Source organism: Gopherus evgoodei, chromosome 18 (genome assembly GCF_007399415.2).
Source record: "Gopherus evgoodei ecotype Sinaloan lineage chromosome 18, rGopEvg1_v1.p, whole genome shotgun sequence".
Classification (NCBI taxonomy): Eukaryota; Metazoa; Chordata; order Testudines; family Testudinidae; genus Gopherus; species Gopherus evgoodei.
The window spans coordinates 14,292,619-14,317,439 of NC_044339.1; the positions used below are offsets into that span (position 1 = coordinate 14,292,619).

The following is a 24,821-nucleotide window of genomic DNA, read 5'->3' on the forward strand; positions in this document are numbered from 1 at the left end:
CAGGGGTGAGAATAGGAAGTAGATGGGATGAAGATGGAGCGCAGTGTATCAGAGCCTATGCAGGTATCGGTGACATTGCAAGCTAGATCTTGCTACATACAGTCACTGGGGGCACCGTGTTGGTGTGAGGGATGGGTTCTGTGTGTGTGCATGTTTGTGTGAGGGAGGGTGTGCATGTGTGTTTTGAAGTGAGGGATAGTGGGTGTATCTGTGTGTGTTGGTGTGGAGGATGGGCTGTATGGGTGTGTGCTGGTGCGAGGGATGGGCTGTGTGTGTGTGTGTGCTGGTGCAAGGGTTGGGGGTGTGTGTGTGTACTGGTGCGAGGGATGTGTTTCACTTGAAGGTATAAGTCTTTTAGCAGGATGGATTTTGCTCCGCCCTGACTTTCAGACTGTTATGGTCCCACTCTGAACCTCTGGGATCCCTGTCCTCCTGTCCTGTTGTGATCTGCACAGTGGCTATAACTGAGGGAGAGTTGAGGTTGACCAGGGCCCTGTCCTGGGAGGAGAGTGCTCTGCTGCTCTATAAGACAGATACCAGACCTAGGCTGCCAGGGTGGCATGCGATCTCAAGGGGGAGTGACAGGAGCACTGTGTGTTTGTGACACCACCATAACTTCGTCCGCCCAGGGTCCTCATGGTCCTGGTGGGGGCTGGCGTACAGGCGTTGTTCTTTGCCTGCTCCCTGCCGGATGGGGAGTGGCTGATGTGTTGCTTTTTCTCTCCTGCCCCCACCCAGACCTGGGCATACCCAGCCCTTGCCTGAGCGTGGAGTGCACCTTCGGGGCCACCTGCGTGGTGAAGAACCGGGAGGCGGTGTGCGAGTGCCAGCAGGTGTGCCTCAGCCGCTACGACCCTGTGTGTGGCAGCGACAACCGCACCTACGGCAACCCCTGTGAACTTGACGCCATGGCCTGCGTCCTCAGGAAGGAGATCAAAGTGAAGCACAAAGGGCCTTGCGGTGAGTGGGGCGGGGGCCCTGTGGAAGGAGAACCTTGAAGCCAGGAGGAGGGAGGTGCAGGAGGGCTCAGAACTAGCTGGCAGGGGCAGGGTTATGGGGACACAGAGCAAGTGACCCTCCCCCTGTATGCTCCCCACCCTAGTCAGGCAGACGTTTCCACCCAGTTCCAGCATGTCTCCTCCACTCCCAAGTCCTTGATCTGCTGCAGGGCAGCCCCATCTCATCCCATGCCACCCCAACAGCAATGGGACTTTCTGCTCCACCGGGCCACGGGACCTGAATCACTGGCATCCCACCAGAATCTGCCCTTTTTGCCGGCCATGGTGGTGAAGGGCGGGGGGGCTGCCCCTTCCAAGCAGGCCTGCTGGTAGGCTGCAACCCCACTGTGCTGGTTGCTGTTGGAGTCTGTAACTTTAGTTGGCGTGGGGTGAGGTGTTAGGTCACGTGACTGCTGATCCCATGGGATGGCACCACAGTAGCTCTAGGAACAAAGGGGTCCAGTGAAGAGAGATGCCCAGGCATTCCTCTAACCCCCTGCACCTGGAGCTTGCAGCATGCTTTGCAGACACGGAGTGCCCTTAACCTCCCAACCCCCACAGTGAGGTAGCAGAAGCCTCCTTGTTTTACAGAGGGGAATGTGAGGCAGAGCACTGGCAGGTGACTTGCCCAGCTTCGTGCAGTGACTGACTGGCAGAGCTGGGGATGGAACCCAGGAGTCTAGATTCCCAGCCCTGCGTGCTCACCACTGAACCACTGTGGCTCCTAAGGAGCACCTTGCTTCCCTGTGCTCCAAGAGTTTTTCAGCAAGTTATATTCCTGATTAGAGAGGTTACCCTCATCCCCATGGGATGGAATCTCCTGCCCGGCATGGGGACAAAGCAAAGTGTTCAGATTGTTCCTAAAAGCACTGAGGCTTTCCCTGTAATCCAGGTATAGTGCTTCCTACTGTAGAAAGTGCAGAGGGGCTGCTAATGGTGGACTGAGCTCAGTGGGGATAGGCTGAACACGGGAGGTTGCTCTTGGAAAGAGTGAGTCAATAGAAGCATTGCCTACAGGTAGAATAAGCATTAGGAGTCAGGACTCCTGGGTTCTGTTCCTGATTTTGCTGCTTTGCTTCCCCTGGGCCTCAGTTTCCCCATCCTGGGTGGCTTGCTAGGCTAACTGAATTGAAAGGAGTTGGAATCAGCTGCAGAACAGGTGGCTGTGGCTGTTAATCACTTGAGAGTCAAGCTGAATCCAGGCTGAATGAAATCTCTGTGCAGCATAAGCCCCCAGCGCTGCCTACTGCAGCGTGCTTTGTGCAGAAACGATCCGTTTCTCACCCCAGGAGCATTTCTCTGGTTTGGGGCTGGAGCAGAGCATGTGTCTGCGTGTATCTATCCATGGCTTGCCATTCTCTGTTCCCCTTGCCAGGCAAGCGCCAGCTTAGATCACCCACTGGCCACTCAGACGGCAATGAAATCAGCAGGCCCCCCGGTGAGCAGAGAAAATGACGCAGTTCACTGGTACCTGCCGCTCGGGAAGGTTATTCCTTCGCCTTCCAATGGCTTAAAAATATCAGAGTCTCAGCAGAAGGGGTTGATTTGGGGAAAGGAACCAATCTGAGTGGTGATTTTTCCTTTCTCCCTACAGAGGTACTGGGGGGAGCACTTACGGGAAATATGCATGTAAATAGCTTCCCTGCGCAAAGCCCGCCCTAGCTGCTTTACCAGTCTGATGCAGGACAATTAGCTGCTGCAAAAGTTTGAATAGTGGGGGAGCTGCCCAGGAGTGGATGGGGCCGAGATGCGGGAGAAGCGGTCTGAGCAACTTGCTCTTCCTTTGTCTCTTCTCTGGAGGTAGCATGGGGGATGTCCAGATTTAATTACAAAATGCATCCCTCTGCCCTCATTAGAGAGAAACCATCCACCTCCCTCGGTCCTCCACCCCCCAGCTAATGCGTACACCCCTTATCCAATTAAAGGGACTTTCTCTGCCTTGGGAGGAATGATTGATCGCTATCGCTCCATCCACCTGCTGCATCCCACAAAGAGCTCACAAAGGCCTTTCCTGCACCTTTTGAAATGCACCACAAGAAAAAACCAAATGCCCAGGGATGGCGGTCCCTCACTGTCCCTTAATCCTAGCGCTCTATGTCCCTCAGCCGTGTTCTGCTCTCGGTTCCAACCCCGCAACCCTACTGAAGTCAGGGAGGTTGCTTAGGCGGGATTTAGCCAACTGTGTTTATGACAAACTAGGGTCATCCTGCTTGCAGTCTGAATGCTTGTCTGCTGCGCTCCAGGGGTTATCATGAGCCAATGCCCAGCTATATACGCCATGACCTGGGGGGGCAAGTGGTTATGGGAGGTATGCAGAATGCCACAGCCAAAGTTCAGGCTGGCTGTCTAGTTTCTGAGTGTGGGATCACGTTGCAGCTCTCAGCACAGATGGCAGCTCTGCACTATGCAGGAGGGACACTTACAATGATGAAAAGAAATTTTAATGCTTAGAAAAGAGGGATGTGTGTGCACAGTTCACCCATGGAACTCACTGCTACAGGATAGCAATGAGTTCCAGAGGCTTCAGAAGCAGATCAGGCATTGATATGTGCATTAAGAATATCTGCAGTTACCTGAGAGATGATTGTCATGTAAAAGGGATATAAACACCCCTGCCTTAGGGCATAAACGGCCCTGGACTTCCTGGGACTCAGGAAGAAATTTCTCGCACGCCCATGGGCCTATCTTTCCATAGATCCTGCCTTTAACTGCCTCTCTACCCACTTCTGAAACCCACCAGTGGGCAGGAAATGGCAGGCTATAGATAGAAACATCCCAGCCGACAGCTCATGCTAACCAGTCACGGGTTTGGGCTGTTTTTGCATCTTTCCCCCCACGCATCCAAAGCAACAGCTGCTGCGTGAAAGTAAAATGAGAAAAATCTCCCTCAAGCCAAATTCCTAGTGAATCGAATGGAGGAGGGGAGGGGATTCTTCTCTGAAAGAGAAAGTTAGCTGGTGAGTCACTGAATGTGCAAGGGCCATGACAGAGGAGGTGCTGGCTGGCTCTGGCCTCACCTGCAGTGAAGGACTGCGTGTGCTGGGGAGGTACGTGCATCATGCAGACAGCCTATATGGGGAAAGGGAGATGACGTGTCACTATGAATTACAAACACATCCAGTCCTGGGGACATCCTGATAAACCAGAAGAAGGGGCCTCGGCAGGTCATGGAGCTGCCAGAGCCTTGAGAGGGGTTCATTGCACTTGGACGTGAGGTTAGAGCCTTCTGTGACACATGGGCCACCATCCCTCGAAGCAGCTCCCTGTTCCCGTGGAATTCCCAGGCCTGGCCTTGAGACTTTGCTCTTCTCCGCCGCCCTTAGAGCTGCTGCTAAAGCAGTGGGGCAATTGCCCGGGCTTTGTGTAGCCCTCTCCTTGGTGTTGCTATGGACAGGGCTAAGCTGGGACCTTGGGATCTGCAGCCATGTTTTAGGGGGGTTCCATCCCAGGGAGTCAGTGACTCCTGTTGTTGAGGTTGGCTGGTCTCTGCCTGAAGCCGGAGCTTGACTCCCCAAGAGTCTTTCCATCCTGCGAATCCAGCCTGCGTTTCAGCCTCCTGCAGCTGCCCCTGGTGCAGCCCCCATCGTCTCCTGCTGCCATATCTCCATGATGACCCTGCAAATGCAGGGCTGAGTCTGGGCCCTCTGAGCCTGTCCTGCAGGAACTCGATGGCACCCAAAATAATCCTTGGGGCCCGCAACCCATCATGCTGTGGCCTGAGTCCGGGGATGTGCAGCACTTACATGGGGACAATGCCTACCAAGTGGCAGCCATGTCTCTCTGGCTTCAGGCACAAAGCAAGAGCTGGTGGCCCGGCTGCAGGGAAAGGCTGCCCAGACTGGCTGCGGGCTGTTCTTTGCCTCGCTGTGGGCTGCGGTAGCTGTTGTGGGGTGATCTTTCTTTTTCACATTATTCCAGGGGTTTTGATCTGTACATTCCCAGAAAACCCCCTGCAGCCCCCCCCCCAGCCCCATGGGGTAGAGTGCTGCCTAGTATGTGTCACTCAGTCTCTAGAGAGAAGACCAGCCCTGCTTTTCTCAATGGAAGGGGGTAAGGGCGGGGCTGACAAGTGGGTTTGGCTAAATGACACGCCCTTTGTTAGCTTCTGCAAACAGCAGGGTGCAGGATTGGAGTGGGCTGGGAAAGTGGGACTGCCCCGCAGAGCAGCGCCGGCCCCACCTTCCTCTGGGAGTAACTGGCTCCAGAAGCACCCAGGATCCAGAACTTCCCCTCCCTCTCATTTCCACAGTCCTGTCGCCAAACTCCTGCCCAGCCGCCCCGCTCCCCTGCAGATCTCCCAGAGGTTGCCCCCAGGAGATTTGCAAGTTGTCTGGGCTGTAGCCCTTGTCTCTGGCTGCTGATACCAGGACTAATTTATCAGCCTTTGTAACTGCACTGGCCCTGCACTCACTCCAGCCCTGTTTAGAGCTGTAATGGCATATAACTCCGGTAACATTTCATCCCAATTACCCCGGCCCTGATGGGTTTTATGGCTAAGCCTCTCTGCCTCCAAGTGCGTCTCCTTCCTTCTCTGCCCACCCTGCTCCTTCCTCCCCCAACCGTACTCACTGGGGCTCCCTGTGAGTGTCTGGAGGGCAGGGTAGGGGGGTTGAATGGCATTTGACTGCTGCCTTGACGCTGGGTTCAGAGACCGCTGCCTCCCCCATTCAGTCCCCCCATGCCTCCCAGAGTCTAGAGCAGAGGCGGAGCTTGGGGTCGGAGGCAGGCGTTGATGGATGCTTCTGGAGAGGTTACTCATGCAGCTATCTCTGGTGCTTCCGTGACTCTCAGGACGTTCAGCCCCCTCCCCTCCAACGCCCCTCTCATGTTCAGCCTTGGCCCACAGAGCTGTTTGGTTATGTACGTGCTGGCCTCAGAATCTCTCCTATCATGCTCCTGTCTCTGGAGTGTCTCGGCAGCGATGGGTCCTTCCCCGCCCTCCACTCCTGTAGAAGCAGGTGAGTGCTACAGACACCATGCTCACCTGTACAGTTAAAGGGTTAACAGTGTTCCCACAGAACATTGAGAAATACGTAGAACAATGGGCCAGATCCGCCACTGGTGTAAATCTCCATGGAGCAACACCAATTTACACCAGCTGGGGAATCCACCCATTTATCTTTTCATTAGGTTTTTTTGCCTGTTCCCTCGTGAGCATTGATGATCCCTATTACAAGTGTCTAACCCTGTTGCCATGGCCACCTCCCACCCTGGGGTCAATTTCACTCTTCTGCCTGAATTTCCCTTGGATTTGCTGCCAAAATCTGACCTAGAGTATTGCTGTGCACTGTTAAAATGCAGCTGTGTCCCACCCCAGAGGTGGCTGCATTTCTCTGTGGGTCTTGCTAGCTTGTAAAGTGCTTTGAGTTGAAAATTGCTATAGGGATATACAATACTTCGTATGAAGTCCTATACATGGGACAGTCGGGGAGCTGCGCTCATTTATCCCAGCTGAGGACTGGGGCCTTTTTTTCCCCCCTCTCCCTCTCCAGCACAACGTCTCCGCCCTCCATCTATGACACTGTGATCGTTTCTGTGGTTGGAAAAACTTGTGCTTCAAGACCTGAAGCCAGATGGCTTTTTGCCTGGATCTGGTTTCTGTTCCAATCTCTAGCCTGATCCAATGCCCACTGGAGTCAGTGGGACTTTTCCCTTTCACCTCGGTGGGTTTGGGATCAGGCTGTCAGAGCAGTTCTAGCTGCCGTGATGGTAACAATGAGCAGGGTCTATGTTGTAGCCACTCTAGAGCAATGGAGGGCGATTGTCAGGCAGTGCTCTGCCCAGACAAAGCCAGGATGTCCTTAAGTGATGAGCCCCTCTCCAGGCTAGCTGTCCTCTCCCCATTTCACATGGCAGTGAAGGAGTGCAGCGCTGTTAACCCCGCCTTGCCTAGAGCACTGATGCAGCATGCATTTGGGATAATGAGCCCCTGGATTATTCTGCAGGGCCTTGTTCTTGGCGCCAGTGCTTAGTGACTTGACTTTCTCTCTGGGTTTCTTGTCCCTTTCTATTTTGATTCCTGCAGACCGGTGTAGCAAGTGTCAGTTTGGGGCCATATGCGAGGCGGAGACGGGCAGGTGCGTGTGCCCAACAGAATGCATCTCCTCCTCCCAGCCGGTCTGCGGCACGGATGGGAACACCTACGGCAGCGAGTGTGAGCTCCACGTCCGGGCGTGCACGCAGCAGACCAACATCCAGGTGGCTGCGCAAGGAGACTGCAGTGAGTTTGCAGGGGTACCCATCCTTCCCCCCTGCCCCCACATTCCTTTCTTAACCCTTTGTGTTACTTCAGTTCCACCCTCCCCTGGGGAAAGGAATAAAATCCAAAGAGGTTTTGATCCAAGGAAGAAAATTGTCACCAGTGACCAATGACTTTGTGTGCCTCCATTTTTGGGTGGGGGGCCAACTTGAGACATCTTCAAGAGGCCCAGTTTTCAGAGGACAGATGCTAGGCACTTTCTAAAAATCAGGCTGCTTTAAGGAATGTCAACTTGAGCACCCAGATATGGAGGCATCCAAGATCACTAGCCACCGTTGGCAATCATGTCTGCAGACAGATCTCGGGCAATAGGCTGGCGGATGGAATGGTTTTCATCACAAGAATTTCCTTGATTTGTTACACTCAGGCCGTCTCTGTGCTGGAGCTAGAACCAAGCTAGCCACAGCCATCTTTGCCTGCTCAGGTCCTCGGCTGGCATAGTGCACCCAAAGGCATTGGAGTGACATCTGTCTAGCCCAGTTGGTTCTAGCAGAGTTTCCCTGCCCAGTTTGGACAGAGATTTCTTTATTTCGTTCATGAGAGCCATCCTCAAACAGGCTTGAAATCCTTCGGTTGAAACTATCAAAGCTGATTAGGGATTTAGACACGTTGCCATGAATGAAAGTTATGTGTTTCAATCCCTTGGTCAGCTTGTAAATCTCAGCCACGGGGTCGGGTTTTTTTTTCTATTTTTGAACAGGAGCTGAACGTTCTTCAGTGGGCATCACCCTGCAGGGCAGATGGACTTGGTAGACACCAAGGCTGTAAGCAGTCCATAGCATCTTGTAGTAGCCCAGTTCTAATAGGGTCATTGCCAGCTCTGCCACTGACTCATTTTCTATGAGAGCTAGGGCAAGACCCTAACGCTTAGCCTTTCGAAGCCACCTCGGCTGTCGTGGTCCATGACGAGGGTTCCTAGGGGCTATGGTAATACAAATTAGAGTAACAAATGGATTCACACTTCCCATCCACCTGAATGGGAACGGGGCATCCAAATCCCTTATCCGGCTTTGAAAATCTCAGCCACAATCCCAGTATGCCTCAGTTTCCGTGGCTACGATACAAGGGTAATATCTCCCCTTATGGGTGTCACGAAGCTTAATCAACCTTATTGAAATACCAACTGGAAGCTTGGCAGGGAAGATGCCGTGCTAGAACCTTGCAATCGACAGCTGCCTTTAAACACAGCTGTACCGTGTTCTTGTTTGGTCAGCGTGCCCCTTTTTTGGTTTCTTTTTTCCTCCCCCCTCAGGGGTTAGTTCCTACTTGATCTGCTTCCCCTGCTCTGCTTCCTCTCCCCCTCAGCCCCGTGCACTTTGGCCCAGCCCAGAACAGTCTGTGCTAATTTCCACATGAACTAAAAGTGCTAATTTCCACATGAACTAAAAGTGCTGCTGAAATGCTACATTAGAGCAAATGATACACTGGACCAAATAATCTCTCTTTCTACGGCTGGGGCTGATGTGTCCCGGCTGAGCAGGGGCAGGGAGCTAACGGATACGTTTCAGAGTGGAAACCTGAGTGAGCTGGAAGGGCTGCATGGGGTGCCCCATCAGCATCAAGCGCTGCAAGGCTGGGCTCTGGCCTGCTGTAGGTATGGGACTGTGGGTGCCTAGAGAGAGTCATTCAGTGCTTATAAGGAGAATGCACCGTTGGCCTGGTGTCCGCAGGAGCTGGCTACCTGCAACACCCGCTGACTTTCAGGAGTTGTGGGTGCTTAGGACTCTGCCTTGGGAACACACCTCCAGTTTTTTCTGTCCTGAGCCTGTTCAGGGATGGGTTAAGCAATCAGCAGCCAGGCCCTCTCTGAGGGCACAGCCCTCTGACACTGCCTGGGCTGACGATTGCCACGGGAGGCTTTCTGCTGGATCTCATACCACTTCTCTCTCCCTCCCCATTCTCCTCTCACTTGCCCCCTGCCCCCAGAGTCATGCGGCAGCACCGTCTGCGCCTTCGGCAGCAAGTGCATGGGCAGGCAGTGCGTGTGCCCGCGCTGCGAGAGGCAACCCTTCTCCCAGGTGTGTGGCAGTGACGGCGTCACCTACGACAGCCCATGCGAGCTGCAGGTAGCTTCCTGCCAGCAGAAGAAGGCCATCGAGGTTTCCAGGACAGGACCTTGTGAGGAGGGTAGGAAGCTCCGTTCGCTCTGGTTCTGGGGGGCAGGAGGGTGTGAGAAATGGGAGGGATGGGTGGAGGGGCTTGGACTTCCTCTCACATGGAGTTTATATTGCGTGGTCCAAAGGCAAATGTCCAGAGCTCACGGTTTGTGACTCTCTCTCATCCCCCCCACCTGCCCTGCTGGGGCTAGGTACAACAGCAAGCTACACTGCCTGCTGCTTGGAGCCGCCTGTGACATGCCCAGGTGTAACCCCCCTTGGGTCGCTGACAGAGCGGTCTCTTTGGCAGAGTTCTCCCTCCGCCCCCGCTCTGGCCTGGCAGGTGTATTTTAAAGGCTTCACCGAGTCTCCTAGCAATCCCTCCATGCATGGAAGTTGGCTGCTCCTCGCTCTGTATCATGGCAGGCGAATGGCTCTGCGATGGGAGTCGGGAGGCTCCTCTCCTGCCCTTGTGGGAGGGGAGAGCAGCTTGGCCAAGCTCATTTCGGCGGCTGGCGCTGTGTCGTCAACAGCACCTGGCACCCACCCCCTTCGTCTTTCTAGCTAGCGGTAATGAAAGTTGACACCACCTAATGGGCCTTGGCTAGGAGATGTATCACTGCTTTAATTTCACACTTCAAAGTGCCCAGGCTTGAGAGAGGCGTGAGGAGACGGAGTGGTTCCTGAGGCACGGTGCCCAGCTGCCTCACCACTGCCCCTGGGACTCTGTTGGGGTCAGACCCTCAGTTGCCATTAACTCAGCACTGGGCACCTGGGGAAATAGGTCTCTGCTGAGGCCCTGCTCGACCAGGTTTTGAGGGGATCCCGGCTGCAGGGTCCCTCTGAGCAGCACTGGGGCAGGGTGTGGGGGAGATGGTGGCATGCAGCCTTTAAAGTCAGTGAGTGAAAGCTGCTGGATCAACAGTCCTGGACAGCAAAGGCCTCTGTTTAATCTCAGAGACAGCCTCCTGCACGTCTTGGCCTGCCTGCCCCAGCCTGGGGGGGTCCCCTTTAAGTGCTCAGTGTCTTCGGCCCATGCAACCCCCAGTGCTTCTCTCAAGTCTGGGGACAATTGATGTCAATGGGTTTGAAACCAGCAGCCCGCTCGACACAGGCCACAGAGGGTGACAGACCCCTACTGGCTTTTAAGGGCCTGAGCCAAACCCCTCTGCGGTCAAGAGGGGGGTCTTTTCACTGACTACAGTAGGTGTGGGGACAGGCCCACAGTGGGAGTCCACACTCCAGTGTCTGTCCCTGAGCTGGACTGGGCAAGCTTCACCAAAACTCACCTGGAGGTAGGGAGCTGCCAGCAGTGTCTAGGCAGCTGAGAGCAGCGTGTCCCTGGGCTGCTGTTTCCTGACTCCTCTGTAAAGGTGAAGTGCGGGGCTAGTGCCACTGAAAGTGAGGGGTGGATACTGCTGGCTACAGCATAGCTGAATGTACCTAGGCTGTGCCCGCTTCCCTGCTGCTTCACCTCAGTCCTCACCTGCAGCATCACCTGCTATTGCAGTCCACACGGCGCTCTGCCTGTGCGCCTCCGTTCTGCCCTGCCAGTCCAGTCCTGGAGCTCCCCCACAGCTTCACCATACTGATCCCCAACAACCTCTGGCACACCAATCCTGCCCCTCCTGCAGCTCTGCCCCCGGGGCACCTCAGTCTTTACCTGCAGTGCTCTGCTCTGGGCCCAGCCACCCATCAGGGGTCAGGTTGAGGCCTCCCAACTCATTTCACTGGTGGCCTGAAATTGATGAACCCAGGCCTCCAGAGTGGGAAGACTTTAGAGCAGTGCTGGCTGAAGGCCAATAGGGGAACAGGATCCACCTTGTCCCTTCAATGTGTTAACTCTGTCAGCTGAGACCGTCTAGCTCATTGCTCACGTAGTTTAGCCAGATAGGGCTGGAGTGCTGTGGCAGGGCTAGGGAGAGTGGAAGACATAACATGGCGTTTGATCACAGTCCTCGCCAGGGAATTTCAGGTTACTGTCCTTCCGAGAGATGAGCTTAAATAATTCTCTGTGTAACGTCAGCTCCCATCCTTTGATCACTCCATAAGAAGGGGGCAGGTTGTTTTTTTTTTAAAGCCTTTGAAATCGACATCTCTCTCTTGCTACCAGAGCGCTGAGCGTCTCGTGGTTGGTTGAGGAGCTGAGTTGACATACAGCACAATAAGTGTCTCTCTGCCAAGCCGGTAATCTTTGCCAGGCTGGACTTTCAACTGAAAACCAAAACCATCCAGGTCTCTGTGCTTATCTGAGCAGAAGGAATCCCTTTGTCTGCTGCAGCATGGGTGGGGGGAGAGGCTGGAGGGAGAAGGGAGTTAAACCGTTGTGAAGCCAGCCGGTAGCTATTCGTACTGTGCATGGGGCTCATCTGTGTCTGATCCCCAGGTAGATATCTGAGTTAGACAGGAGCTCTGAGCTTTTGCTTGCCAAGCCAATACAGGCGGAGCCTGAGTCCGTCTTCAAGAAACCGCGCAAAGAGCTGCCCCCTTGTTACTGGCCACGTGGCTGTATTCCGTCTTCATGGGGGGCTGGAGGCTCTGTCCTGGGGGAGGAGGGTCCTGCTGCTCTTGGAGAGCCAGGCGTGGACTAGGAGCAGTCACCCTCCAGGGTCCCCATCTTTTCCGTGCAGAGTGTGGCTCGGGGGGCTCAGGCTCTGGGGAAGATAACGAGTGTGAACAGGACCGCTGCCGGCAGTATGGGGGTTCGTGGGACGAGGACGTGGAGGACGACCGCTGTGTGTGTGACTTCACCTGCCTGGCTGTGCCACGCAATCCGGTAATTCCTCCTGCCTGCCTGCCCCTGGCTATAGAAGAGAGCTCGGCCTGGTGAGGGGCTCTTTGCAGCCTCTCAGACTGGAGGTCTCGCAAGCCCAGCCTGGCTCAGGGTATTGCCACTCTTCTAACTTCGGCCACAATTGGGTGGGACTGTGGAAATCCTCGTGGGCAGGTAGGGGGGAGAAGTTCCCCCAAGCTGTCCCGGACTCTCAAGGCCCATTTGAGTTTGGGAGGAGGTTCTTGTTGTATTCCTCCTGGCCTGTCCCTCCATCCCTCATCCCCCTTGTCTCAGCGGGGCCTCTCCAGCACAGCCAGCCCCCTTGCTCCCCAGCCAGGGCTCTGGTCAGAGCCTTTTCCCCACACAGGGGATGCCAGGGTTGAGGGACCCATCCTGCAATGCTGGGTGCTGCTGGCTGGCACACGCCCATCTCCCTCAGTAGCCGTTATTCCACCTGGGCAGGATTGGTTAGTGCCAGATTTAGAATTCCAGCTTCCCTGCCCAGCACTGGCCTGGGGATGGGGGCACCCTGTGGGGCTCTGCACTGCTGAGAGGCGTAGGCAGCTCTCTGCATGCTGGAGGCTGCAGACAGTGATCTCCCCTCCACCCCCAATCCTCCGAGCAGGTATGCGGCTCTGACGGAGTGACTTATGCCAACGAGTGTGAGCTCAAGAAGACACGCTGCGAGAAACGCCAGGACCTCTACATCACCAGCCAAGGAGCCTGCCGGGGTGAGTCCCCACTGAGGTTTGGACCTGGCTAGCATGGGTATTGGCCTTTAGCCAGTTCCTGCCTCACAGCATCCCATGCTCCTCTGCCATTTGCCTGGGGTGGCAGCAGGGTCCCTTCTCTATCCTTTGAGCCACTACAAACAGGCTGGAGATTTTCAAGTTGCTAAACACCGTGTGTTATTTATTGGGTCCCCTCCGCCAGGTCGCCAGTACAGCCTCATGCAACTGCATGCAATCAGTAGTAAATGCCCCCCTTAGCCTGCTCTCCGGGGAGGGAGAAGGCAAGATCTCACCCTCCTGGGATTCTGCATCCCCTGGTCCCTGCCAGCCTCCCCCCTTGCACTTCCTTCCTGTCCTTGAACTGTTCCCACCATCCCCCTCCAATTAAAGCTACTCCAGGGGGGAATGGCTAGTACTGCAGTGACCAGAGTACTGGCTCAGCTCTGGGTTCCTAGCACTGTCCCACCAACCAATACTGGGATTCAGACCCTGGGCTAGCAGGGGCTGCGTCAGCCTTCAGCCCCTCCCTTCCCCACAGCATAGGGAACTCCTCTGCCCTTGTGTCTGGGACCACTGCTGGGATCAGCCTGCTTTGCTGGTGGGGGACAGCATTAGTTTGTTGGTACCAATGCAGTGGCTGAGCCATTTTGTGCATCTGTTTGCATACCTGCATGCTGCTACTTGCATTGGGGAGGGCCTGGTGTCTGTGTCACTGCCCTAATGCAGGGCAGAGACCACGGGTGTTTGTGCAGAGAGACCATGGACAGACACATCTGCCTGGATCCCATTCATTTGTTATATTGTCCTGATGTAGCCCGGTTACAGCTGCGGTTCCCCATCTGCCCAAGGTGTGATCTGTGTCCCTCCCTCTCTCCGCAGTTATTGGAACGCTTCCCCCGCCGCTCCTGGTTCTGCACTGCAGCCAGACCATCTATGGATGTTGTCCGGACAATACAACCGTGGCCCTCGGTGTGGGCTCAGCTGGCTGCCCAAGTGAGTGAAGCTTGGGGGGAATTTCTTGTAACAGACGAGGGGTCCTGGATTGTGAATCCCTTGGGGACAGTGTGGCTATTCAGATCGCAGATAATGGGGAAAACTCCTCTGCAGAGGATTCCTCTTCTGTCTGACCCTGTAGAGCAGTGGATCTCACCCTTTTCCATGCCCTTCTCTCATGTTGTAACAGAAAGAAGTTTTGGGGTCTCCCTCCCATCTAGCCATGGGAAAGGAAGGGTGGGGAAAACCTCCTCAAAAAGTCTGTTGGCAACCCCCAGGCTGAGAACCTCTCCCGTCTCATGTCTGCTCCATTCCAGTTCCTCCACCAGACATGCCAGAGCCTCTAGGTGTCTCCAGAGCCCGCAGCCCCCGAACAGAGGGACCCGCACATCTCTGCGCACACGCCCCCTGTGCCTTCTAAATTCCTGGCATCTTTCGTGTTCCACTGCCCTAAATCTGTGCGGGGAGCAATGCAAGAGGGTTGCTCTGAACTAGGTGCCCCAAACCTCCCTTCCTCTCTGGACAAGGACCAAATCCGGCGTGAGCTCTCGTGGCCTGCACAGATGGCAGCTGGCTCCCGGTGGAGCCACGCTCGGGAAAGCCTTGGCAAGTGGTTGCCTTGTTTGTTTTCTCTACGTTCCTTGCCATGTGGCAGCTCAAAGACGGTTAGCAGTGCCGCTGTGCCGCCTCTCCCTTTATTGGATGGTAACAGACGTTTTGTAGAGCCTGAGCCAGCCTGGTGCTGAGCCCCCGTGTTACTGGGAGCTGAGGGTGCTCGATGCTCCCCTGGAAGTGCTCCCAGCGGTGAGCTCTTCCTGAGGGCGTCTTGCGCCATCTCAGAGGATTCAGGGCTAGTTCTGGGGCTGAGCTGGACAAATATTGGCCCCAGCCCTGGCCCCAGAGTACAAGACAGATACACATCCTCCCACCAGGTAGGTCCTTCGCAGCCCACCCCAGTGCTGACTGAGAGGTGACTCTGCTTCTCAGGAGGCTGAGTTGATGAACGCGTCATTAATATTTATTAAATAATTACCGGAGTCAGGGCTTTCAAAGATGGCGTGTTCGGAAAGGCATTAGCCATATATTAACAGCTGAGGCTGTGACCAACTGTTAGGAAAGCACATTAAACTGCGGAAATATAGTTAAAGCTGTGTATATGGGCCTGGCTAATGCACACTTGATGGGGGTTTAATCTGCCATGTAATTTAATAAGCAGTGGTGTTCTGACAGACTCTCGTGGCACAGGGTCACCCTGGGTGGGCTTCAGCCTGAAGGGGCCAGCGCATGGCGCCACTTGGGCTGACGAGCTGACTTCCACCTCTGCTCAGCCAATGGTCTCAAAGGAACCCCATCATGCTTCCCCTCATGCTGCCCCCTTGCTCAGAGTTCCCCGTAACCACCACAAAGCCACCTCGTTGTCCTCCCTCAAACGTTCCTTTGCCTCCAGGAACAAGCGCCAACTCCGTGGGTGCTCCAAGGCTGGAGCACCCATGGAAGAAAAACACTGGGTGCTCAGCACCCACTGGCAGCCCCACAGGTGCAGGAGACACTGGGGAGGAGGGGAAGGATCGGGGACAGGAAGAGGTAGGGGGAGGAGGCGAAAAGAGGCGGTGCAGGGGTGGGGGCTTGGAGGAAGGGGCAGAGTAGGGACAGGCCCTGGGAGGAATGGGGGTTGAGCACCCCCTGGCAACTCGGTAAATCAATGCCTGTGCCTCTAGGCCTGCAAAACATGACGCCATTTAGAGAGCAGGTGTGGTCAAACCGCCCCTTGCTGACCCAGGGTCCCACTGATTCCCTGTGATACGCCATCCCTCTGTCTCTTGTCTCCTTGGGGCAGGGACTGTCTTTTTGTCCTGTGTTTGTTCAGTGCCCAGCACAGTTGGGTCCTGTTCTGTGACTGGAACACAAATTATAATGGTCAGCCTCTGGGTCAGTGACACCCCCCCACACACACACGCCCCTAACCATGGCTGGGGCCTCACGCCCCCTTCTGGACTCCCGCATGGTATCACATCCCGGAGGAAGCCCCATGGATTGATTGGCTTGCTCTGTGTCCAACTCCTCTTCCCCTTCTCTTCCACCCTTGCCCTTGAGCTGGCGACGGGAGCATATATCTAAATGTAATCACTTGATGCAAATAACTTTCTTTAATTCCCACAGCCAGGTCTGGAGACAATGGGAAGTGGAGGAGGTGGGACACAACTGCTGCTGGCCTCCCTTCCTTTTCTTGCCCCCTCCCTGCCCTCTCACCCCGGATATTATGGGGTTATCCATCCCTGGAATACAGTGGTGTGTGTCTCTCTTTCTCTAGATCTCCTCCCTCATTTTAGAAAGAGAGAGGAATGATAGATGCAAGCAAAGTGAGCAGGAGTAGCTTGAAGATTTTAAGACGACCCCATGGTCAGGGGCGGGATTTGAAGGGGAAGGGGTTTGGTAGGGGCAGAGGGAGGGCACATTGATCAGCGTCCTGGTACCCACTCCAGGAATGTGGTATCGCCTCACCTGAGCGGATCAGGTCAGCCCGTACAGCCAAGTTAAGGCCCCTCCTGTTTCAGGCCCTTGCTGATTGCTGCTAATGGGACTGAGGGTTTGCTCTCTTTGACTCTCTCAGGCACCTGTCAGTGTTACCCCTACGGCTCGTATGGGGGGGCCTGCGACCCCACCACCGGCCAGTGCTCCTGCAAGCCGGGGGTGGGGGGCTTGAAGTGCGACCGCTGTGAACCCGGCTTCTGGAACTTCCGTGGGATAGTCACGGACAGCAAGAGCGGCTGCACCCGTGAGTAGCTGGGAGCGCCGGGGAAGAGGGTGCCTGGGTAGAGGAACCCACTGACCACTTGTGTTTATCCTTCTCCTGCTGCCCTACCACAAAAACAGTTGAATCCTAGGTGTTCCCAGCTCCCTCTGAGAGACCTTGACCTGAATCACACCAGATCTTAACTAGATCCTGCTCATGGGAAGAGAGCCCAGCACAGGCCTCCTTAAGCAAAACCGTGCAGGGCTCAGGCGCTCGGTATTTCTGCAGTTCTCTGAGGCTAGCGCTTTGGGAACACGTCTCCAAACTGGGGCCAAGCATTCTCCAATGCTGCTGCATCAGACCCAGGTGTGAAATCACACTCAGGGGAAAGGGTTGTTTCCACCGTCTGGGGTGACATGGAATCGGGCCAGCACAGGATTCGGCAGGCTGGCTGCCCAGTCCATGGCAGGGAACATCAGACACGCCCCTGAATCCCTGTCAGAGTCTGCATGGCCAGTTCCCAAATCTGCGCCGACATCGCCGACAGTGCCCCTGTACAAACAAGGAAATAAACAAAAAAAGCCATGTTAATTTCAAGCTCCATTGGAGACACGAGCCAGAAAGTCGATACGTGCCAAATGGAAAGAGAACAGGCTGGTCAGGGAAAGAAGAGTTATTTGGAGGGGATTGCAAACAATAGAGATGTGATTCTGTCTGTCTTGCTCTGTGAAATGATAGCGCTCTCTCTCTCCAGAGTGATAGACGTGTGTTGTGCTTCCACCTGGTCTTAGGTCAAGGGATTGAATATGAGGCTCAGGCTCTGGGATTGCAAGCTCACGCTTTACGATGACATGCAGTTAAACAGGATGCAGGGGGCTTAGTTGATTCAAGCACAGGCCTGGGAGGTCAGGACTCCTGGGTTCCACTCCTGACTCTAGGAGTTAGTCTTTGTCTAAACATAGACACAGTAGCTGGGAGGTGATGCCAGAAAAGTTCAGACTGGAAATAGGATGCCAGTTTAATGGGGAAGTTAATTGGAATAGCTACCCAAGGGCTGTGGTTAATTCTCCACCACTAGGTGTCTTTAAATTGAGATAGGATGTTTCTTCTAAAAGATCCTCTTTAGCACAGCCACAAGATATGGGCTCAATGCATGAATTAATGGACATAATCTCTGGCCTGTGGTATGGAGGAGGTCAGACTAGATGCTCATGGTGGCCCATTCTCGCCTTAAAATCTATGGCCAGACTCTCACTTACCATAAGGGTCCTGTACACAATGCTGGCTGTAGAGACTTGTAGTAAAGGTAAACATAATTATCAAAGTGACCTTCATGTTAATGAGAATGAGGGTCCGTGAATCTAATGGTAGGAACAGGAGACTTGGAATCCCGCATGCCTGGGTTCTTTTCCGGCATTGGAAAGTATAGTGTAGGGATTAGAGACTAGTACGGGAATCAGGACTCCTGGGTTCTTTTCCTGATTCTGCCCCTGGCAAAAGGGAGACTGGGTTAGTCTAAACAAAACGTCCTTGGCAGAACTCAAGGACTGTGAGGAGATCATGCCTGGTAAACGGGAGAAGTGTGAGACTGGAAATCAATGGATCCAAATTGGTGTACAGGAAATTAAGCTGAAGTGGTGGACAAAATAACGAGAGGATGGGGTGTTCCAGCCATCACTCCCCTTTGGGGATCCCCGAAAAGGACTCTGGAGGGAAACTTTTTCCTTCCTCACTGTTTTTCTTCTCTTTCCTCTCCCTCTCCTTTTTGCATCTGGCTAATGAGTCTGGCTTAGCCAGCCAAGACTGCCGATTTTGCAACACTGCTTTAAAACTGTGACCAGGGATGCAGCTAAAGGCAATGTCCTCGACAACCCAGTGCTGCTACAAGTTTGCCTGGTCTCGGAGTGACTAATAAAACTATGTGTGCTGTGCCTGGGTTTGTCCAGCAGTCAGGTTGCAAGGGAGACAGTGCCAGAGACAGAAGCTGCATTGCCCGTCTTTACTGTTCTCTTTTCTCCTCGTTTGAGTGGGTTTGTCTTGTTTTGTCTTCAAGAAACAGGATCAGACTTTAGCAGCAGCAGTTCCAGCCCATTTCAACTAACATCTTCCCTTTTCCTCACAAAGGACAGTTATTCCCGTCTTTAAGACCATCGAAAAGATTGTCAAATGGCAGGGGGAGGGGACTGTTCCTTCTAAAAGCTCTCTCCAGCTAAAAGGGAATAAGAGACGATGTTAAGATACAAGCCTTATTTGACACTGTACATTTCAGAGGTTTTAATTGTTGACTCTGGGCCTGTTTATTCCATTGAAATTAATGCAGCTGGGGGGTAGGAAAGTTGAATTCATTGGCGTGCACGGCTCTTCTGGTGAAGGTGCTAAAAAGGGGAAGGCTCGCGTTCTAAAACGTGGCAATGTTTGTTCCTTGCCTCCGTGCTGCCTCCTTGCCAAGCTTGTCACTGTGACCCGGTGGGCTCAGTACGTGACGACTGTGAGCAGATGACCGGACTGTGCTCTTGCAAGACTGGCATCACCGGCATGAAATGCAACCAGTGCCCCAACGGAAGCAAGCTGGGGATGACGGGCTGCGAGAAAGGTGAGACGAGGAAGCCACTTAGCCAGTGGCTCTTCTTCCTTGCGGAAGCAGTCTTGGGTCAGTTGTGATATACTGGCAGCGGGTGCGCAGCTACCACTGCGTTCTGCTGACCCGTTCCCACGTGTGGCATCGGTCGCCCCTTTGTGGCTGACCCGGAGAGGGGACCCAAGCCCGAGTGCTCATGCTACCATAGAGAATCTCTTTTCGCTCAACTGCCAGGCGCTTATTTCTTTGGAGCAGTAGGTCCTGAGTCTGTTCCCATCCACAGCCTTGATGTCTGTACACCCACAGACTCGCAACAACAGATTGTCTCAGACCACTGACCTTGAACTAGTTTGGAGGGCCAGGCTAAAAGTCTGCCTGTCATCCTCAGTGGGACCAGTTGAATCTTCTGACTAAGCTGGGCTTGTTTTGCATCCACGACCAGAGCAGAGGGACACCGTATATGTGTATCACTCATGTGTGCATCTCTTTCCTTCTTCTCGCCCCCAGATCCCTCCGCGCCAAAGTCCTGCCGCGAGCTGAGCTGCGAGTTCGGGGCATCGTGCGTGGAGGTCAGTGGCTTTGCCCACTGCGAGTGCCCGTCCCCACTGTGCGTGGAGGCCAACATGACCAAGGTAAAAGGAGGAGGCAGCCCAGTGGGGCTGGGGGCCAGATGGCAGGCACTCCTGCATTTAGCTAGCTCAGCCTTGCTGGTTTGGAGTGGGGACGTATGTGGGACTGAAACCCAACATTTCTGCTGGCTGCAGGCAGGGCCGCTCTGCTCAGTGTGCAGAGAGAGATGATGTTGCCGGCTGTCAAAGGAGCTTGTCGGAAAGGCCAGGATTTCTCTGATAGCTTCACACAGTGCCTCTGGATTCCTCCTTTCAGGATTCCTCTCCCAGGGTCTCCTCCCAGCAGGGAGAGACAAACAGGAGTCTCTCTGGTCTTCAACCCTTCGCTGATCATGGGTGGGGAGGGAGGAGAAACCCATGTTTCAGGTGGGCTCTGCTTTACAGAGGGGATGATGAGAGGAGGTGACGATCTCTTCAGCTGCCCCCACTCTCCCTTGCCCTTCCCAGGTCTGTGGCTCTGACGGAGTGACCTATGGTGACCAGTGCCAGCTGAAGACCATTGCGTGCCGGCAGGGGCAGGTCATCAAGGTGAAGCATGTTGGACAGTGCCATGGTGAGTCTCTTCCCTATCTACCACTCCGGACAGGCACGTATGGGCCACGCTTAGCCCGCTCCTCTGAGCATGTCTAAGCACCTAGACAGTAATAAGATAAGTACCCTTCAGCATGGATTTGCCAAGGACAAATCATGTCAAACCAGCCTAGTATCCTTCTTTGACAGGGTAACAAGCCTTGTGGAGAAGGGGGAAGTGTTAGTTGTGACAGATCTCGACATTAGTAAGGCTTTTGTTACTGCCTCACATGACCACCTCGTGAGCAAACTAGGGAAAGATGGCCTAGACGAACCTACTATAAGGTGGATGCACAACAGGTGAGAAAAGCATACCCAGAGAGTAGTTATCGATGGTCAAGCTGGAAGGGCATATCGAGTGGTGTCCTGTGGGGCTTTGTCATGGGTCCAGTTCTATTCAATATCTTCATAAATGATTTGGGTAACGGTATAGAGAGTACATTTATAAAGCTTGCGGAGGATACCAAGCTGGGAGGGGTTGCAAGTGCTTTGGAGGACAGGATTAGAATTCAAAATGATCTTGACAAACTGGAGAAATGGTCTGAAATAAATAGGATGAAATTCAGTAAGGACAAATGCAACATACTCCACTTTGGAAGGAAGTAATTTTTCCGCTCTACTCAGCACTGATAAGGCCTCCACTGGAGTATTGTGTCCAGTTCTGGGCACCAGGCTTTGGGGAAAATGTGAACAAATTAGAGAAAGTCCAGAGGAGAGCAAGAAAAATGATGAAAAGTCTAGAAAACATGACCTATGAGGAAAGATTGAAAATCTGGGAATGTTTTAGTCTGGAGAAGAGAAGACTGAGTGGGGGATCTGATGATAGTCTTCAAGTACGTAAAAGGTTGTTATAAAGAGGAGGATGATAAATTGTTCTCCTTATCCGCTGAGGAGAGGACAAGAAGCAATGGGCTTAAACTGCAGCAAGGGAGATTTAGGTTGTACATTAGGAAGACTTCCCAACTGTCAGGGTGGTTAAGCACTGGAACAAATTGCCCAGGGAGGTTGTGGAATCTCCATCACGTCAGGTTTGTAAGAGCAGGTTAGACAAACAGTTGTCGGGGATGAGCTAGATAATACTTAGTCCTGCCTCAGTGCAGAGACTGGACTAAATGACCTATTGAGGTTCCTTCCAGTCCTACATTTCTGTGATTTTATTACGCCTCTGGGTGCAATCTCTGGCTGCCTCTCTCTGTCCCTCCCCCATAGACCCAGCCCTGCCTCCTAGAGGATGAGATCCATGGCTCCTGTCCAACCCATCCCTCTAACTGCCTCCTCTTGCTGCTCTTTCAGAATCCATCACCCATATGAGTCACACTGTACAGCCCATGCCACTGCCCACGCTGCCCCTGGACAAGCTCCTCCACCCCCCGCCTCTAAGGCTTACCACCCGGGCCCCCGACCCCACGGAGACAGCCACCAGTTCCCTGCTGTTCGAAGCCAGGCCCATTCCTAGAAGCCAGCCTGCCACGGTACGGGTGACCACTGCCCGGCCGGCAACCACCACCTGGACCACCCAGGGGATCCGCAGGACCACCATCCGCCCCCTCTCCACCGCTCCTGTAGTCCTGGCCACCCCCCCACCTGTGTACTCGGAGTCTGGCAGCGCAGAAGGCAGCGGGGACCCAGAACTGGGCAGCAGTGGAGACCAGGAAGCCAGCGGGGCTGGCTCTGCTGGTAAGTGCCCTCTGCTCCTGTTCAGTAGTCGCATGGTGTCCAAGCCCCTGCTCCCACCACTTCTGCTTCCTCCTCAGCAGCTGTTCTTGAGCTGGCGCTGCCAAAACTGCCCCAGTGCCAGGGGTTTGAGCTAGCGCCAGCTCTCAGCTCCCAGCCCAGACCTCCTTGAAGGCTGGTCTCAGCATCTGCTTGTGGGAGGATTGGAGCTGTGAGACAGAAGGTGGGTGCTGGCGAAAGATGCTGCCTAGGCAGCCTGGGGGTGGAGAGGGAGGGTCTCCTTCAGCACAGGTAGGAGGCCTCTAGTCCCCCGTGCTGTATCACCAACTGTCCCCTTGCTCACCTGCAGCAGGGGCACATAGTCAGGGGAGACATCAGTCCAGTCTCCATGGCCCATTCAGCCCTGGGTTTCTCAGCACAGCATGGGGCTTTAGTAGTGAGGAGGGCTGCCTGCTAGCACATGGAGAATCACCTTCCCGTCCATCTCCCACAGGCCACCAGGGGCCTTTTGCTGGGGCTGTGATGGAGCCTTTCGATGAGGGCTGAAGGGAGGGGTCCCGCCTCTCACCGGGGCTGTGATGGTGCTACAGGGGTTTCTGCCTCCCGCTAGGGCTGTGAGAGGGCCAGGGGCAGGGGGGTGTCCCACCTCTCGCTGGGGCTGTGACAGGGCCAGAGGGGCTCCTGCCTCTTGCTGGGGCTGTGAGAAGGCCAGGGGGTGGTCCCACATCATGATGGGGCTGGAGGGGCTCCCGCCTCTCGCCAGGGCTGTAACATGCCCATGTGGCCCCTAATGCCATGTAGGGGAAGAGGAGCCAGAGGAGAGCCAAGTGACATCCACCCCCGCCGTTGAAAGAGCGACGTGTTACAACTCCCCTCTGGGATGCTGCTCGGATGGCAAGACGGCAGCTGTTGACGCAGAAGGAAGCAACTGCCCGGGTGAGTGTGGTGGCGACAGAAAATCTCTTGAGCTACAGCGAGCGACGGCTGGTGCGGGGAGCTGCTGCCCGCTTGTTTGACGGGGTCTCTCTCTCCCAGATCTTCACTGGTAGCCTGGTAGCTGGAGTTGTAGGTGCTCGTTTTGCCCTACATAGGCCCACACGGCTTGGGACAATTGTACGTGAAATAGCCTGGTGTACTGACCTCCCAGGCCTGTGTCTTTGCCCAGGTTTTGAGGTGTGATGGGGGTGATTAGGGCTGGTTTTGGTGGTAGCAAGGACAGGAGAGGGGCATTGCCTGGGTTTCGATTTCGTCTCTGGCTAACAACCTTTTGGTTTGTGGCTAGCAGCCACAGCCGCTGGCTCAGTGTCTCTGACATGGCCGTGTTTGGGGTTATGGCCAAGGCGCCTGGGAGCTTCTCTTTCCATCGTGTTCTGCCCCCTGGCAGCAGGCCTGCGGCTCCTCTCTCGCTGAGTGAGAGACTCTGTGAGTTTCTTTCTGAGCTCGTCTTGCGCCCGGAGGGCATGAGAGCTGGGGTGCGCATCTCCGGAGCCACAAGCACACGGTCCTGATACATGCCCTTGTCGTCCTGCTCCCGTGCTTAGTAAACCAGGTCCCCTCCCCATGTGCATTCCAGGTGGGTTTCTCCCAAGGTTCTCCTTGTCGTCCCCCCCCCAGACACTCCCTGCGGTGGGGTTTCCAGTGGGATGCCCCCTTCTCTTTGCGTACAGTACCCCCATCCCCATAAGGAGGTGCAATCCCTCCATGTACTAACACCAGTGCCAGGAGGTTGCTTCCTGCAGCTCCCTGTGCACCCCCATGGGACTCTCTGGGGGGGCTGTCCCGCTCTGCAGGGCTCTGTGCTGTTTCCATCTCCTTCCTCTGATTTCGGTGGGATCCCTGCAAGAAGTGCCAGACCACAGATCCCCAGAACCTACAAACAGGCTCCATGGTTCCCTCTCCCAGCCAGGGAATTCTTCTCGCCAGGGGTTCTGGTTCCCTATGGACTCCGTCAGCTGCCTCTGTGTCTTGCATGCACATGTCTGATCCTGCCTTATTGATTGTGTCCTGCTCTGGCTAACGTCTTTCTCTTGTTACCCAGCCGGTCCAGGGGGGCTGCTATCCGGGCCAAGTTCAGAGGAAACCGTATGGTAAAAGCTGCCATCTCTAGCCTGGTTTTTGCCATCTGACCCACCTGCTCCAGCAACCTCAGATACTAATCCTCCATAGCCATCAAAACTAACCCAAGCCCTGGCACTACCCACACACTACCATCCACCCTTGTCAGGGACTGAACACTCCGCTCAGCTGTTTACTGCCAACCCCCTCCCAGCTAGCCAGCTAAACGAGTCTGTATTGTTTCTTTTTGTTGCCCCTCCTTCCCATAGCCACCAAGGTCTTCCAGGGAGTCCTCATCTTGGAGGAGGTGGAGGGCCAGGAGCTGTTCTACACACCTGAGATGGCTGACCCCAAATCGGAGCTCTTTGGGGAAACGGCCAGGAGCATCGAGAGCGCGGTGAGCTGGCTGCCCTGGGAGCCTTGGCCCTGCATTTGGCAAAAGGGAGGAACTATCCTGCTTGGCTCAGAGAGTGACAGTTAGGGATCCTTCCTTAAGCTGCTCTACGAGGGTAGATGTAACCTCACCCTGTGCAGCACGTGGGGAATAGAATTCGTGACTTCTGGCTCCATGAACACATGCCTCTGACACAGGAGCTAACAGAGAAGCTCTCTTAACGGCTGCAAGTAACAGGGCTCATCTGTCTCTATGGACTGGCCATGAGTGGGCCAGAGGGGGTCTCACACGCTAAGTGAATATGTGACAGATGCATTCCTTCGGCACCGCCATGTGT

The 24,821-nt window shown here is 54.6% G+C and overlaps 1 protein-coding gene across 7 annotated transcripts in view; it reads left to right on the plus strand.

Annotated features, from left to right (window-relative positions):
- Nucleotides 1–24,821, plus strand: part of AGRN (agrin) — a 216,395-nt gene that overhangs the window by 159,987 nt on the left and 31,587 nt on the right. For all 7 annotated transcript variants that reach the window (XM_030537623.1, XM_030537625.1, XM_030537624.1 and 4 more), the window contains 13 exons: nucleotides 739–960; nucleotides 7,024–7,218; nucleotides 9,184–9,384; nucleotides 11,984–12,129; nucleotides 12,752–12,857; nucleotides 13,737–13,850; nucleotides 16,462–16,626; nucleotides 19,034–19,177; nucleotides 19,670–19,794; nucleotides 20,239–20,344; nucleotides 21,655–22,038; nucleotides 22,837–22,971; nucleotides 24,360–24,487. In XM_030537623.1, coding sequence (XP_030393483.1) covers nucleotides 739–960; nucleotides 7,024–7,218; nucleotides 9,184–9,384; nucleotides 11,984–12,129; nucleotides 12,752–12,857; nucleotides 13,737–13,850; nucleotides 16,462–16,626; nucleotides 19,034–19,177; nucleotides 19,670–19,794; nucleotides 20,239–20,344; nucleotides 21,655–22,038; nucleotides 22,837–22,971; nucleotides 24,360–24,487 — 2,171 coding nt within the window. The remainder of the gene's footprint in view (nucleotides 1–738; nucleotides 961–7,023; nucleotides 7,219–9,183; nucleotides 9,385–11,983; nucleotides 12,130–12,751; nucleotides 12,858–13,736; nucleotides 13,851–16,461; nucleotides 16,627–19,033; nucleotides 19,178–19,669; nucleotides 19,795–20,238; nucleotides 20,345–21,654; nucleotides 22,039–22,836; nucleotides 22,972–24,359; nucleotides 24,488–24,821) is intronic.